General features: G+C 44.2%; 1 protein-coding gene across 4 annotated transcripts in view; it reads left to right on the forward strand.

Annotated features, from left to right (window-relative positions):
- THRAP3 (thyroid hormone receptor associated protein 3) overlaps positions 1–16,333 on the forward strand; it is a 72,513-nt gene extending 56,180 nt beyond the window's left edge. For 3 of the 4 annotated variants that reach the window (XM_058553686.1, XM_058553688.1, XM_058553687.1), the window contains exons 4-12: positions 1,482–2,387; positions 3,915–4,628; positions 5,650–5,822; positions 6,568–6,679; positions 7,713–7,797; positions 9,963–10,150; positions 12,556–12,751; positions 13,196–13,339; positions 15,561–16,333. In XM_058553686.1, coding sequence (XP_058409669.1) covers positions 1,482–2,387; positions 3,915–4,628; positions 5,650–5,822; positions 6,568–6,679; positions 7,713–7,797; positions 9,963–10,150; positions 12,556–12,751; positions 13,196–13,339; positions 15,561–15,782 — 2,740 coding nt within the window. In that variant the 3' untranslated portion in view covers positions 15,783–16,333. The remainder of the gene's footprint in view (positions 1–1,481; positions 2,388–3,914; positions 4,629–5,649; positions 5,823–6,567; positions 6,680–7,712; positions 7,798–9,962; positions 10,151–12,555; positions 12,752–13,195; positions 13,340–15,560) is intronic. The other variant, XM_058553689.1, reaches the window with a different exon arrangement.
- The last annotated feature ends 829 nt before the right edge of the window (positions 16,334–17,162 follow it).

Here is a 17,162-nt window from a genome sequence, read left to right on the forward strand (position 1 = left end):
GCCTGACATGAGAAGGCCTGCTGATTAGCTGAAGGGTTTTTATTCTATATGTAAAGAAAATATTTTTGGAAAGAGTTTTTTAGTAATTTTTACATGTTTCTAGCTAACTACTTAGGAGTAGAGGTTAATGTTAATGATCTGTATTGTAGTGGACAAGACAAGTGGTGTCCAAGAACCCTAGTGGAGTTTTACACCAACAAATATAGTTTTTGGCTTTTTGATGGAAACAAAACGCCCTGTCTTGACAAGCCTGGCATTCATGAACATGTAATTTTTACAAAGTTAGGTAACTGGAATCCCTGGGGTTCTGAAAATATACCCTTACTAAATTAGAGTTCTATATTGTTAAATGAAGAAGAACACAACACTAGGCTTTAGGTTGACTTGAAAGATGTGCAACTGGGGGGGTTGTTTTTGTAGTACCCCTTCGCTAACCTGTGGGTTTGGGTGTCCTGTGGTCAGATGGTGCCCTCTTGTGGCACTTAGGTGAGATTTGTAGTTTAGCCACAGACACTTGACGTTCTAAATGGTGAGACCATTTCCAGGTCCCCAGTAAAAAACCAATATTTATGTCCTTTGCTGATCAAATTTCAGTTAAAGTTCTTTTAAGCTTTATTTTTATTTTTTTTTGTGAGGAAGATCAGCCCTCAGCTAACATCTGCCAGTCCTCCTCTTTTTGCCAAGGAAGACTGGCCCTGGGCTAACATCCATGCCCATCTTCCTCCACTTTATATGGGATGCTGCCACAGCATGGCTTGCCAAGTGGTGTGTCGGTGCGCACCTGGGATCCGAACCAGCGAACCCCGGGCCGCCACAGCGGAGCGCGCGCACTTAACCACTTGCGCCACCGGGCCGGCCCTCTTTTAAGCTTTAAACAGATGCATTCTCCAAGTTCCTGTTGAAGTGTTCTTTGGTTTATGTCTGTTGTAACTGTGTTTTTACAACCCCAGATCTTAGTGGCATCTAAGAAATTAGCCCTGCCCAAAACAGAGAGGGCTGAGTAGAATGGGGAGTAGAGATGATAACAGCATAGAGGCCAGAGGACTTGAGTAGTTCCCTGTCTGTATACCACAGCTTGCAGTTCTTGGACCTGTAAAATCCCCTGCGTCTCTGAAACTATAAGCAGTTACTATACTGTATTAAAATGGTCTTTGTTTAGTTTACTGCCTTAAGAACATTTTGATATTCTTTCAGTTACTAGAAATACATCGTCTTCATTGAAATTGTGTTACAGTGTTAATGAAGCAATCTCGGTGTCACATTTGTTAAAGTGATTCTTATTTATATGTTTGGACTTAATATGGGCCTTAAGCAGAAGTATTAAATATATAAGCTTGTGCCTTTAAAAACAAAACTGAAAATAAATGATACATAAGAGCAGGGATTTAAAAATGTTTCCTCTTTGTTGGCAGGTTTTTCTTGAATAAAAATGCTTATGTCAAAAATTCAAACGTTTCTCCCCCCTTCGTCCCCCTTTTCAGTTCTAGGTCTCGTTCCAGATCATATTCTCCAGCTCATAACAGAGAGAGAAATCACCCAAGAGTATATCAGAATCGGGATTTCCGAGGTCACAACAGAGGCTATAGAAGGCCCTATTATTTCCGTGGGCGCAACAGAGGCTTTTATCCCTGGGGCCAGTATAACCGAGGAGGCTATGGAAACTACCGTTCAAATTGGCAGAATTACCGGCAAGCATACAGTCCGCGTCGGGGCCGTTCCAGATCCCGGTCCCCAAAGAGAAGGTCCCCTTCACCAAGGTCCAGGAGCCATTCTAGAAACTCCGATAAGTCTTCCTCTGACAGGTCAAGGCGGTCCTCATCCTCTCGTTCTTCCTCCAACCACAGCCGAGTTGAATCTTCTAAGCGCAAGTCTGCGAAGGAGAAAAAGTCCTCTTCCAAGGATAGCCGGCCATCTCAGGCTGCTGGGGATAACCAGGGAGACGAGGCCAAGGAGCAGATGTTCTCTGGAGGCCCCTCTCAAGATACAAAAGCATCTGAGAGCTCGAAGCCATGGCCAGATGCCACTACATACAGTGCTGGTTCTGCATCACGGGCCTCGGCAGTTTCTGAGCTGAGTCCTCGGGAGCGAAGCCCTGCTCTCAAAAGCCCCCTCCAGTCTGTGGTGGTGAGGCGGCGGTCACCCCGTCCTAGCCCGGTGCCAAAACCTAGCCCTCCACTTTCCAGCACATCCCAGATGGGCTCAACTCTGCAAAGTGGTGCTGGGTACCAGGCTGGGACACACCAAGGTCAGTTTGACCATGGTTCTGGGTCCTTGAGTCCATCCAAAAAGAGCCCTGTGGGTAAGAGTCCACCGGCCACTGGCTCCACGTATGGCTCATCTCAGAAGGAAGAGGCTGCTGCTTCAGGAGGAGCAGCCTATACAAAGAGGCAAGTGTCTTGTTTCCCCTGCCTGGTTGTGTTTTTATCTCACCAGCTGGCGGTTTAATTGTAATGTGATCTAAGTTAGAGCTCTGATTAGTGGTAATGAGGTAACCCCCATTTCCTAAACTTTTCATTAGCAGACTTGAAAAGCATCACCCAAGGAAACCTTTTGCTTAACTCTAGCTTTCCTACCTTCCTGAGTTTGTATTGCAGCATAAAGTTTCTTTAGACTACTCTGCAATGATGTTTTCACATTTAAAATTTGCCTTGGATTCTACCAATGTAAGCCAGAGAACAGTAGAGATTTGTGGGTCGGCTATCAAAAAAATATGGTCTTTGTCAAAGTGAAAGGCCATTGGAGCTGTTAGACCCTCTAGGACCCACCAGCTACTGTGATCGATCTGCATCAGCACATCATGGTGAAGAGCTGCACCCTCACAGCCTCCATTGAGGAGACTGGGCAGAATGGGAAAGTCCAAGGCTTAGTCCAGGAAGGCCTTATTTTAAAATCACAAGGTGGGTGTATGTCCCAGTAGAAGCCAATCAGGCTGCGTGTTAGGAGAGGATGTGACAGTGCTTCCGTCTTTCTACCCTGGGGGACATGGTGAGTTGGAACCTGAATCTTGGTTTTTGTGGTTGGATGGATTGGGATGGCAGAGACCTAACAGGGAAGTTGCATTGGGACCAGGTTGTCAGGAGGGACTTAGCTGGGCAGGTGGTTTCCCTTGTTCTTTCTTTTCTCTTATGAGCATGTTCTTTGATGCCCTGCTGACCTTTGATTCTTCTTTGCCATATTAATACAACCATAACTCGATTAGACTTTCTCCATCAATGGTACAAATGAGGTGTTCAGAATCTGTACTTTCCAGCCTTCAGTAAGGCTACTTTAAATATAAGTTTTGTTCCTTGCCAGGACTCTGAATCTCATTAGACAACTTGGGCATGAGTTCTGCTTTACCATGAGAAAGAGTAGGATGATTTTGTCCCCTCCCCCCAATTAACATGTATTTTGTTTTTATTTGTGTTCACAGTATATTTCATATTTAGATCTTCTAGGTGACTTGAAGCAAATTTGAAGTCTCTTTTGAGACTTGTATTTCCAAATGTGAGTTGTATAAAAGCAAAACAGTCCAAGGTTGAACATTCTGTGTTAACTTTGCTGAAAGATTTTAAGTGACTGAGTGAAGGTTGGATAAGACCTTAATTTTTTTTTTCCTAGACCACTTACGGGTAAGTAGGTTTTTGTTTTTTAGTATCCTAATAATTACCTGTGCTGTTTTCTTTTTGGTTGCTTTTGTAAGACACAACTCCATGGACCGTGTATTTTTCTCTTAAATGCCAAGTTCATAAATCTGTGAAGGGCAGTTTTTCAGAAATTACTAGAAAGTAACCAAGTAGAAAGTCCTTTGGTAACACTGGAATCCACAAGACATGTTTGTTCAGAGAATCAAAAACCCAAGGCTGTATGGTACTGTTTTAGATCAGATTTCTTAAGAAACCTCTTGTGTGTCTCCCTTGTGTTTTTATAACTAGGTATCTAGACGAGCAGAAGACAGAGAATGGAAAAGATAAGGAACAGAAACAAACAAATACCGATAAGGAGAAAATGAAAGAGAAAGGGAGCTTCTCTGACGCGGGCTTGGGTGATTCGAAAATGAAATCTGATCCGTTTGCTCCCAAAACTGACACTGAGAAGCCTTTTCGGGGTAGCCAGTCTCCCAAAAGGTATAAGCTCCGAGATGACTTTGAGAAGAAGATGGCTGACTTCCACAAGGAGGAGATGGATGATCAAGATAAGGACAAAGTTAAGGGGAGGAAGGAATCTGAGTTTGATGATGAACCCAAATTTATGTCGAAAGTCATAGCAGGTGCAAACAAAAACCAGGAGGAGGAGAAGTCAGGCAAATGGGAAGGCCTGGTGTATGCACCTCCAGGGAAGGAAAAGCAAAGGAAAACAGAGGAGCTGGAGGAGGAGTCTTTCTCAGAGAGATCCAAAAAGGAGGATCGGGGAGGGCCCAAGAGAAGCGAAAGTGGGCACAGGGGGTTTGTGCCTGAAAAGAATTTCAGAGTGACAGCTTACAAAGCAGTCCAGGAGAAAAGCTCATCACCTCCCCCGAGAAAGACCTCTGAGAGCCGAGAGAAGCCAGGAGCCAAAGGAGACTTCTCCACAGGGAAGTCTTCCTTTTCCATTACTCGAGAGGCCCAGGTCAATGTCCGGATGGACTCTTTTGATGAGGACCTTGCAAGGTGAGATGTAGTCCTTCTTGATCCTCAGGGCTTTAGTGGCCTAAGTGGTATCTCCTAACCCCTTTCCCCGAGGACATTCTGGAACCACGACAGGCCCCTCCTGTATTTCCCTTCCTGTTCAAGGTTCAGTGCTGTTGCCCTCCTGTCCACCTGTTCTCAGAGGCGAGTGTGTGTCACTGAACGATTATATGTTGGGATCAGTATCACACAAGTGGTGAAGCATCTTTTCAGTCTGTAGTGACTGGCTTTCTTGCTGCTGGGTTCCCTCTTGCCCTCTACCCAACACACACACACACACACACACACCCATTATGCTGGGTTCCCTCTCCTGCTCTCTTGCCCTCTATCCAACACACACGCACACACAGCTCATTACATACATACACCCACGCCCCATTATCCTGTTTCTTCCTAAGTGTGCTTAAGATTGAAATCTTGCCTGTGGAACCATCCAGGATCCATTTCTCCATTGTTAGCTAGGTCACCAAGGTCTATTATTATATCTAATGATGTAGCAGTTTTAGAGTTGGGGTTGGGGGAAGAACTTTAGGAAAGAGTGATGAGGCCCAGGCTGACTATTTCCCAGGTGTAAAAACTATGCAGCCAATTGGAAGTCCGTCTTAGCAGCATTCCAGCCGTATCCCTCTTGCTTCATTGTGTCACTTCACTGGATGGCCCTGGCTGGCCAAGCTAGTCGATCTTTTAAAAATACCTTCCCGTTTGTTGTGTGTGTTAAAACCAGGAGTGACCCCAAAAACAGAGTCACTGAGGTTTAACACTTCATCCTGCCCATTTGTTCCTGTTAAAGATTCCCAGTAAAAAAGGAAAGAGAGAGATTTTAGATGCCTTTTTCCATAGTTATGGTGCATTTGAGGTTATTTTAACTTTGGTAGGAAGAGAAGAATGAACTTTGTGGACAAATTTAAAACTCTTTGAAAAAAATAGATTATATCTTTAGGGTTTAAGTGTTCTGACTTTTGTATATCTTGTTACGTTGAGCCTCCCTGTGTTTCTTTTTCAGACCCAGTGGCTTATTGGCTCAGGAGCGCAAGCTTTGTCGGGATCTAGTCCATAGCAACAAAAAGGAACAGGAGTTTCGTTCCATTTTCCAGCACATACAGTCAGCTCAGTCTCAGCGGAGCCCCTCAGAACTGTTTGCCCAGCATATAGTGACCATTGTTCACCATGTTAAAGGTGAGTCCAGACGCAGCCTGCTCAGGCTCCCTTTCCACACACTTAGCTTCCTCTATTACAAGCAGAAGGATGAGTGGGGCCCTTTATCTCATCAAAAGGGCCTTTGAAGCTAGGGCCTGGCTTGAAGGAAATTCCTTCCAGGGAGGAGTTTCCATTTTTTAATTACAGAGCTGAATATTTTGAAATGCTAATAGTAACCTGTGATCATGAGAATAGTAAAATTTTTCACATGAAGATTTAAAATGCTTGAGAAAGGAGGTATGAAACGTGGCTTTTCTAGCACCGCTGTCTTTTCCTGTCTAGCAGGTGGAAGCCTCTAGAGGTATCTTGTAGACCTTGTGGTATGGATTTTTTCCCCACATTATTTTACCATTTCCTGGGCAAATGGAGGTGGGCGGTTGGGGAATAGCCAAGAGAAGGTGATGTAGAAGCTGGTTGAGCCAGTTACAGGTTCCATCTGAAATTGAAACTCAAGCAGGAATTGGTGCTTTGATTCAAAGGATAGTAGGCTTCAGGTGTCTCTCTCTGTATCCATGTCCTAGGATATAAGGGAGCTACAGTGGAAATCCAGTGCCCGACATTGGATTGTGTCTGAACCAGCCTTTTTTCCTTCCTCTTTTTAGTATGTTTGTTATATGGTTTTGACTACTTTAGTCACATCTGTGTGGCTGCAGGTTCATGCAAAAGAGTTGGATGTTGTGTCTGCCTTTGATAGCATAACGTGTTTTCCTTTGAATTCCCACAGAGCATCACTTTGGGTCCTCAGGAATGACATTGCATGAACGCTTTACTAAATACCTAAAAAGAGGAACTGAGCAGGAGGCAGCTAAAAACAAGAAAAGCCCAGAAATACACAGGTGAGGATCTCAGCCTTACGCTGGAGATCATCATAAAAGACTGTTCATCAGATATTAAACTCATCTTGTTTTTGTCATGTTAGGTGTATTAGCAGCAGAATTCAGGGTGACATCCTTCAGATTCTAGGATAGCAGTGGGCATTTGTAGTTGTGAGTGGAAAGGATGTGCTTCAGTGCCTACAAGTTTCTCAGTTTGGGCCTGAGGAATACACAGCCCTTTTATGTAGATGAACTCTTGTGTTCCTTGGAGCTGGCAGATGGTAACCTGAGATCACAGTGAGCTTTCTATAGGTAGAACAAATGTTAAGTTTCTTTAAGCAACCCGTGTATTTCATATATCACTTCTTTTGAGCGAATTTGCACGGGGTAGGGGCTGGGGTTAGGGGAGCTTGAGGATTACGTCAAAGGGTTTAAAAGCCCAGAAGGTTTAAAGAATATCACATTTGGTTGTGAGAGTCTATTCAGCAAATAGGGACTTTGTCTAGAAACAGAGTTGACCTTATCTTTTTAATTCCTTGTTAGTCAACTCTTGAACCTGTTGCAGTAGGTAGGAGAACCATGTTTGTACAACGGCCTTGGATTTAGGGTCTTTGAGGATGTGTGTACATGCCAGGCAGTTATTTCTCACCTAGACCTAATCTCCTAGGTGAATAATGGGCCATTATATTCTAATTCCCAAGATGAGAACTGCTCTTTGGGGTTAGCAGGGCATAGATAGCCCTGATGTGAATTTGAGATTATAGGCATAGCTGTAGGTGAGTCTGTCTTTCTGGCTGTAACAGTACAGGGAGGGAATAAGAAGTTTCTTCAGTTTAAGTTTGAGAAGTTGGGATTTTGTGTGTGTTTGCCTACGTGCATGTCTGTGGGAAAGTACAAATATGTAAGCAAAGGATATAAGTAACGTGGATGTAAGTTATGAAACATAATAAAAAGGAATGCCTATGATTCCATTACCCAACTTACAAACTAAAATATTACCCGTACTATATTCACACTATGCAATATTAAACAATTTTTGTGTTTTCAATTTTAGGAGGATAGACATTTCCCCCAGTACATTCAGAAAACATGGTTTGGCTCATGACGAAATGAAAAGTCCCCGGGAACCTGGCTACAAGGTGAACTGTTGCTTTGATCAGTAATTCCAACAAAATGAGTGCGTTGGGCATGAACTTGACAGAAATGTGTTTGTTTAAATTACTCTCTACTTAAGTTTGTGTTTTTCTTTTAAGGATGGGCATAATTCTAAAAATGAACTACAAAGGGTTAATTTTTATTAAATGTATCAACAACCTTTGTGAAGTGGTTAGAATATGGTAAATGACCCCAAAGTCTATTGAGGTGAGCTTGAGAAAAAAGAGAGGAGTTTTGGAACAAGTGCCCATGATGAGAGAAGAAACTTTTTGTGATATTTTTCTGCTTGTAAGTATTATCAAATCAACTATATACATGCACTATTTCCAACCATGATTTCAAACAGACATGCATGTCAGGGGAGAGTGAAATATTCATATCTTAACTTCGTAGACTGTTTTAAACAGCTGGTCCAGTTTTTTTTCTAACATTGTACCATATCTATCATCTGTTGGTTACTGTTACTTTAAAGCTAAACATTACTTTGATAGCCCAGCTACATTTGCAATGATGTGCACGTAAACACTGTTATTAAGAGGTTAACACTTGTATGCAGTCTTTTACTATGAAATACTAGATTTGGGTTTTTAAAGAATCTTAGTTTTTATTGACCTTCATTCACATATACAGTTGAAATTTAAAATTAGAGATGGCTCTTCCAATGCTGCTGAAACCTTTTCTAAAAATATTAATCTTCAAGTTTTCCAAACAAATTTGTCCTGTTAGTTGAATGTGATGAGAGGCACTCTTGCAGTCTTTCTTCTCTCCCATCCCCCTTTTCTTTTTCTCCAAGTACCCACCAGCTTGGCATTAACCATGTGAAACCCAGGGTTTTGAAACATGTGAAACGCAAGGTTGAAACATCAGAAGAGATCTCATCCTATATGCCTCACAAAGCCAACTCATTAGAGGTGCTGTCTGCATTGCCTAAGGGAGCAGCAGCTGCATTTCTCTCTGTCTTTGGAGGGTGCAGAGGCTCCATTCCCTCTCTGAAAAACAACGTGATAAACCTATTTACTACCTACCATTCCTGTTAATTAAAAAATTAAACTTTATTTCAACAAAAAGCTTAGTTTGTGTAAGTAAAATGTTAATACAGCATGAACTGCTCATTCCTTCCTCTTTTAGGGACATTTTACTTTCATGAGACAAGTCTTGGTGTATAATGTCCTTAACCACCATATGTCTCTGCCCTCATTGAGTTTCCCAAGAACGTTGAAAGCCCTTGCCATGATGGTTTGGGGTGGAAGGCCGTTGAGCTGCTGGGCTCATACTGTATCTGCAGCATACATACCCTGATAGTTACACTTCCTAGGAAGTTAGCAAAAAAGATTTTTTTCTTTTTTTGTGAGGAGGATCGGCCCTGAGCTAACATCTGCCAATTCTCCTCTTTTTTTTTTTTGCTGAGGAAGACTGGCCCTGGGCTAACGTCCATGCCCATCGTCCTCCAGTTTATATGGGACACCGCCACAGCATGGCTTGACAAGCGGAGCGCGCGCACTTAACCGCTTGCGCCACCGGGCCGGCCCCAAGATTTTTTTCTTTTTCTTCTTCTTTTTTTTTTTTTTTAATAAAGTTCGACCTGGTATTGCCACTTTATGGTTTTTGATATGCTCTCTCTAGAGAAATTTCTCAATGTAACTAAGCATTTTGGAAGTCTGCTTAAGTCTCTGATTGTCTTTGGACTCAGTACTCAAAGCTAATTCCAAGTAGAGGATAAGCCCTGAGTTTGGCTGCTCCAGTGTAGGCAGGGGAAGGATAACATGAGCATTTCCGCTGTTGGTGGTGACTGAGCCTGAGCTAGCCTAACCAGCCACTTTCCAGAGCTGATTTTGGCTTTCTCAACTTGTAAGCTAGCCAGAGTCATTACTGGGCCATAGAGGAAACAAACAAAGCAAGATCAATATATAGCATTTTCAGAAGGCTATCATCATCATTATTTTAGAGAACTGGTTTGGCCTCTGTAAGGGATCCTTATGAAGTGACCTCTGTGGAGCATCCTCTGACCCTCCCAAGCTTGGGTGAGGTGCTTCCCATTCCCAGTGCTTCCTCTACACCACTCCATTGGAGTAGAAACCACAGTTTGTGGGGTGGTTGAATTGGCAGCCCTGAATCACAAAAACCTTAGTTTTGATGTCTCTCTTGGCAGGCTGAGGGAAAATACAAAGATGATCCTGTTGATCTCCGCCTTGATATTGAACGTCGTAAAAAACATAAGGAGAGAGATCTTAAACGAGGTAAATCAAGAGAATCAGTGGATTCCCGAGACTCAAGCCACTCGAGGGAAAGATCAGCTGAGAAAACAGAGAAAACTCATAAAGGATCAAAGAAGCAGAAGTACGTAAGCCCCTGTCTCTCACCCCCTTCAGACTCCTGAGTGGAGTCTCTTGCCTGCTCGCGTTTGACTACACACCAGACCTTTGAGGTTAGGAACGACAACAACTTGTGCAGTCTCTTCTTTTATACCATGTAACTGTGAAGTAAGTCCCTAGTTTGAAAACAGAACTTTTGCATTGAAGTAGGTGTGATCCTTGTCCAAGAAGGCCTCCTGGGAGATCAGCAGTTAATTTGGCTGTAGGGACAGTGTGGAGCATCATTTGGAAGTTCATTTGCAGCTGTTTTAGATACTCTGTGTTCATCACAAGTCTTCGCGGAGAGGTTCTGTTGGAAATGGCTCGTAGTTGTTGTCAGGCAATAACGCTGTTTGGTCACAGAAACAGGGTAGAACTAGCTAGGACAAGATTGCTGATCTTAAATGCCTTTTAAACTAGTTTCCCAGACACACTTCCAAGAGAGGTGTTCCAAATACTCTTTAAACAAAGGTAGCATTGTTGAACTTCATAGAGAAGCATTCATGCCAAGGTCCTGTCATTTCTGTTTACGTTTTTGAAAGTTCCGTGACTCTTTAGTCATGTCTCATTAAATGTAGCAAAGTTCAAGCCCCACACCTTTCCATAAAATGCGGCAGCACTTCTGCTGTTTCTGAACTTCAGCTCGCAAGCATTTTCGTATGCATTTTTTTATAACAATTCGAGATAAGTTGGACAGTTGGTGTGATACCCATTTTGCCAATTGAAGGACAAAGAAGCTAAGCTCAGAATGATTTGTCTGAGCTCACACAAGTATCAGCTGACATCAGAACTCAGATCTTCTGTTCCACTTGGTCTCCCCTTCCACTGTGTTACTTATGCATAAGGAGCCAAAGCAGCTTTCAGGGCTGCCCATAGATATAGGACCTGATAATCCTCAATAGGCAGTGGAAGTGGGGGACAGTAGTCCTCAGCACTGCCTGTGGTGGAAAGCAAGTAGAACCCCTAAGCATTTCAAGGTTGGGTTTGGATTACTGATCCTGATTCCTTTCTCTAGAACACATAGTGTACCTCTGACTTGCTGTGTAACCTTGAACAAGTCTCTTGCCACCCTAGTATTCTATGATTGAGGCAAGAAAGGTGATCGTTATATCATTGTTCTCAACATATGTCACACTTTAGTTTACAAGAACTCTTTCTCATATGACCAAAGAATGACTTACCCAAGGTCACACACCTAATAAAAGGCACTGCTGGAACTCAATCTGAGGCCTTTTGGAGTCTTATTTTTGAAAACGTCTTGAAATAGCACTAATTTCTAGGAGTCAGAGTTATACATCTAAGTTATAAGAATCCTGTGACGTTAACTTAGATTTCCTTTTTTTATCAGCAAATGCTAGAAAAAGCCAGTAGGGTTCAAATATTTAAGTTCTTGAGCTTCTCATATGTAAGGGGGGTAGGAAGAGGGGCAAGGTGGTTTTCATAATGGAGGAGGACTGAGGGAAGGGAGGACACAAATGATAGGGTATTGACACTTGGCTGTCTTCTCCCTGTAAGTCCTCCTCTACTCCTGGGACCCTGGCCTTTCTGCCACCTTAGAGGCAGCCGGTAACCTCCTCCACTACCACATGCAGGGCTGGCACCGACCTCCAGTACGGAGACAGTGACTCATCGTATTAGTCTAATTTGCCCTAGTCTGTAATTTCCCCCAGATGAAGGGAAGGGGGAGGGAAATAACTCTGGGAAGAGTTTCGCCAAATCTTATGCTTAATAACACAACCTGTTTGAGCTCAGTGGGAGGTGGTATGTGGAGTAGTGGTTTAATTAGTCAGAGCTATGTTTGAATCCAGGTTCTGCTCGGCTCTGTCACCTGAATCTCGTATCTATAAAATGGGGAAATAATACTGAATAATCACAGTTGCCATTTACAGCATGCCTGCTATGTCAGTGTCAAATGTAAGCATGTTGTTTTTTTGATCTTTAGAGCAACCCCACAAGACAGGTATTGAGAAATAAAAGTAACATAAAGCACAAACAGATGGTAATATTTAAAGCCTCTTTCCTAGTACCAGATACATCTTGGCTCTCGATACAATGTTTTTTTCCTTCTGCCTTTCTGATTCACGCATGTGTGTTAGACTGAGCTACCAAAGGCCTTGGACTCTGTTTATTCCTCTTCCCGTGTATGTCCCATGTTCATCACAGGCTCAGACATAGGTGTGTCACTGAACATGACTGACAGAATTGGGAGGAAGCTCCTCAGGTACCCTGGGTGGGTAAATTGGGGGCGAGTTGGGTTTTCTTAGATTACTTGTCTTCAGTGTCTTCATCACAGATGCACTCCTGATTGCCCATGCTATTTATCTGTGAAGCCCCAGCCAAGGGCTGTACCCTAGAGACTTACTGATTTCTCGGGCTCTTCTGTTTTCATAGGAAGCACCGGAGAGCACGAGACCGGTCCAGGTCGTCATCCTCTTCCTCCCAGTCATCTCGTTCCTACAAAGCAGAAGAATACACTGAGGAAACAGAAGAGAGAGAGGAGAGCACCACGGGCTTTGACAAATCAAGACTGGGGACCAAAGACTTTGTGGGTCCAAGTGAAAGAGGAGGCAGAGCTCGAGGGACCTTTGTAAGACCCTGTCTCCTCCCCCTTTCTCTAAGCCTCTGCTCTCACCAGTTCTAATTCTGTGTATCAGAATACCAGTTTTGTTGCGCTTGATACAATTCTGGGGTCTATAGGCCCCAGAATTGGTGGCTCCCTGTTCCCCAGGTTTTCCATGTTTAAATATAATCACTTTGCTAGAAAGCATCTTAGGGCTTCTGATCTCAGAGCTTCCCACTTTATCTTGACTGTGCTGTGTGTAGGGAGCCCTTGTGCCATGTTGTCTTCTGTCTAGGTTGTAGACTTAGGTTGAGATGAGCAGAGGGAATGGCTAGAAACCAGTTGACCAGCATGTTGACTGAGGACAACTGTCTATTCCATGCCAGAAAAGTGTTTGAACAGAACGTGGGGAGTTGTTTTCCTCCATTCCTGACATGGTCCTTTGTTCCTTTTCCCTGTTTGTTGCCACAGCAGTTTCGAGCCAGAGGGAGAGGCTGGGGTAGAGGCAACTATTCTGGTAACAACAGCAGCAGCAGCAGCAACGATTTTCAAAAGAGAAACCGGGAGGAGGAGTGGGACCCTGAGTACACGCCCAAGAGCAAGAAGTATTACCTGGTATGTGTGTGGGGATAACCAGGAAGGGCCATAGGGCCTTTGGCACACTCATTGGCTGATACTGAGGCCTTAATTGGTCTGTCCAAAACCATGATTAAATACGTGTGCAGGCATATTGCACTGGGAGGATGTGTGCTTGTGGGACAGTCCAGTACTGGGACGAGTGTTCTCTAGAGAGGCAGCCCTGGCCTTGGAAGGGTTTATCATCTAAGATGTTTATGAATTGCAGGATAAGCAGGAAGGGTTGTTCTTGCCCTTTTGGTCTGTAAACTTGTTTTATTGCTCACCCAACTTCAGCCTCCTTCCAGCCTTATACGCAGGGATAGAGCCACAACCTTCCCCTGTGGCCACAGTTCTCTCTGTCACTCCCCAGTGCAAGATCGACGGGAAAGACAGCTCAGGGTCTCTTTTTGAGGAAGAGGATCTGTCTCCAAAGTGAAATGCCACTGGGGCTTCTCTCATCTTAGCTGTTGGTCGTTCCTAGATACTAGGCACCTTCTGGGCCTCTCTCCCTGTCTCAGGTTAGGGCTCTTCTAGGTTGAATTACTTGGCCAATGGGTGAGCTCTCTTGGCCTGTCTATACCAACAGCAGACTCAGATCCAAGCAGATGTGACTCTGAGTGTTGTAACCAAGGTAGACTTGCAGCTGAGTCTCCATCACCCATGAGAAGGGCTGGCATGGGTCTCTGTTGTCAGTTGCACAGCTAGGAAGCAGGTGGTTGTGTAGACGACTGTACATAGCCACCTTCACTTTTCTAGGCTACTGGGAGCTGATTTGAGACTCCTAGAGGACCCTTGAACCTATATCTAGGGAAATGTTGGCCGAGCCCAGAATAGGTGCTGGAATGGGACTGCTATAGGGGAAAGGATTAAAGGTCATATAAAGCCCTTTTCCCTGCCCTTATCTGCCACCTGAAGGAGCACTGCTGACCTGATACGTTTAGGCTGGTGAACAAGCAACCCTGGTAAGCAGCAGTGGCCCTTTAGCTGAGCTGACCCCTAGGGGCCTAAGGTCCTGATTGTGTGGGTGGATGGTTTAGACTCTTTGAGGCTGTGGGGCTGATGAGGTAACAGCAACTTCTAGTTTTCAAAATGCTGTCTCATTTAGTCTTTCATTGGATCCCTCCTTCTCTCTCATGAGATCATCAGAGCAGGGATTGTGTGAGACATACAAAGGTTGTGTTTTTTCTACTCTGCCACACTGCCTCCTTGCATAAAACTAAAGAGGGGAGGGCTGGGCCCCGTGGCTTAGTGGTTAAGTGCGCGCGCTCCGCTACTGGTGGCCCGGGTTCGGATCCCAGGCGCGCACTGACGCACTGCTTCTCCGGCCATGCTGAGGCCGCGTCCCACATACAGCAACTAGAAAGATGTGCAATTATGACATACAACTATCTACTGGGGCTTTGGGGGAAAAAAAGGAGGATTGGCAATAGATGTTAGCTCAGGGCTGGTCTTCCTCAGCAAAAAGAGGAGTAATTAGCACAGATGTTAGCTCAGGGCTGATCTTTCTCACCAAAAAAATAAATTAAATAAAATCTAATTCTTAAAAAAAATAAAAAACTAAAGAGGGGAGATACAAGACAGGAGGCTAGGTTCTGGTCCTCCCTTTGCCACTAATTAGTCTGAGACCATGAGCGGGTAGGTCATTTGCCCTTGGTCTCGCTGCCTGTTGTTGGCTGGGGGTGGGGAGAGTCCAGGAGAGCTGGAGCCCCAGCTGTGTATTCTGAGTGTTGCTTTCTCTGTTAGCTGCCTGACATCCCAGATCAGACAGAGTTTTTCGTGTTTTGGTGGATTGGCTTTCTCAAACCTATCCTTGGAGAGATGAGTATGCTAAATAATACGAGTTACTTCAAGTTCCTAAGCCTGTTTCCTCATTTGCATAGTGGAGGGTGATAATGATAGGGTGGATGTGAGGATTAAATGAGAGTGTGCATGTGAAGGTTTTTCAGTGCTCAGTGAGGACTTTATCATCGTGGTCATTATTATAATGTCCAAGCTACTGCGTTAGAATTCCTAAGGCACCCAACTGAATATTCTCGTGGATCTGAATCAGTAGCATTTTTGGAGTAAGAGGACAGGGAGGAGGACAGAAAAGGAGCGAAAAGTGGGTTGGGACATAGGTTGGTTTGAGAAAGTCACATTTGAGTGGGTGCAGAAAAGAGGGTTCTGGCTACTCTGCTTCGCTCTGGCTGGCATTGATGGCGGTTTTCTTTCCTCTCAGCATGATGACCGTGAAGGCGAAGGCAGTGAGAAGTGGGTGAGCCGGGGCCGGGGCCGAGGAGCCTTTCCCCGGGGTCGGGGCCGTTTCATGTTCCGGAAATCCAGCACCAGCCCCAAATGGGCCCATGACAAGTTCAGTGGGGAGGAAGGGGAGATTGAAGACGATGAGAGTGGGACAGAGAACCGAGAAGAGAAGGACAATTTACAGCCCACAACTGAGTAGGGGCCACTCTGACGGGAGCCCCTGCCCAGGGGAGAGAGGCGCCGGGAAGATGGCTGGTGAGAAGCTGAACAGAGGAGCCTCTAGAAGATTCTGAAAATCCCACCCCCCACCCCCACTGGATGTGCAGAATCCTACTACAGCGGAAAGCATCCCTGGCGCTGCGTCCCACTGGACAGAGGCGGCCGGCCGCAGAACCTGGGGTCAGGCCCAGCTCTTGAGCAGAACACAACACGTTGGGTTTTAGCTGTGTTTCTCATTTGTTGTTGGTGTGTGGGGTGGGGGCTGGGGTAGGGAGGGAAGAGCGATTCTTGGATTTTGGTTTGTTCCCTATTAGAAACCAACAGTTTTGTTCTTCATTTCATTTCATTTGGAGCTAAGAGGACTTATTTGATGATTTTCTCTCTCTTCTCCCTTATCCTGATTTTAAAAGCCCTTTTTCTTTTTTTTTTTAGGCATATGTAGTAACATTAGCAGAAAGATTTAATTTGGGCAACTTTGATTCTTAAAAGAGAAAACAAAGCATGTGAATAAACGTTGACGTGTTCACCTCAGTTTGGGACCAAACTGCTTGGATCTTTGTAAAATCGCTTTTGTATGTCGAGGAGGAGTTCAGGGCCTTTCTGACCACCTTGTGTTCCCCTTTTCTGCGCAGCCGTGTATCCCATGGTTTGCTCCTGGCCACACCCCATGTGTGTCCCCCACCCTAATATTTTCTGATTTCTTCTGGGCTGGGCTTCCCATTCTCCACCAGCAGCTCCACTATCCCAAACCTCCCAGTCCTGCTGATCCTCTCGGCAACAGGGGTGGAAGCTGGACAGCAGTTTCTGGTCTGTTTTCTAAGAAACTTCTGAATTCTATTATCTTTACAAATATAAGATGAAAAAATAATTTTTTCAATATTTTTTATTAATCTTTTTATAAAATGAAAAGAAACTCCTATGATCGATTAAGGAAGGTGGTTATGGCTGGGTGGTTTGTGGGGTCTTTTTTTTGTTTTTTCTTTTCCTTTTTTTTTTTTTTTTTAACCTTAAGCTTTAAGTTGAAACATTCTCAGATGTTTGGGGGGAAAACATTCTGTTAAAATGGGTCCTTGTGCTTGCCTTCTGGGGAGGCGGTCCTGAGCAGGTGAATCATATGGCATTTATGCATATGTTATATGCGGACTGCACCCACCTCTTCCCCCCCAACCTTGCCTCTTGGGTTGTTGTGCTACTTTCCCCTTACTTTGCTACATTTCTATAGTTAAGTTGGTTTTACTTGAATGATTCATGTTTAGGGGAAAAAAAAATGAAAACACCCTTAAAATTTGTTTCAACTCCTCCTGCAAATAAAAAAAATAATAAATGAAGTGGCAGATGTAAATGGGTTCTGGTCATTGTC

Source organism: Diceros bicornis, chromosome 13, assembly GCF_020826845.1.
Source record: "Diceros bicornis minor isolate mBicDic1 chromosome 13, mDicBic1.mat.cur, whole genome shotgun sequence".
NCBI classification, from domain to species: domain Eukaryota; kingdom Metazoa; phylum Chordata; class Mammalia; order Perissodactyla; family Rhinocerotidae; genus Diceros; species Diceros bicornis.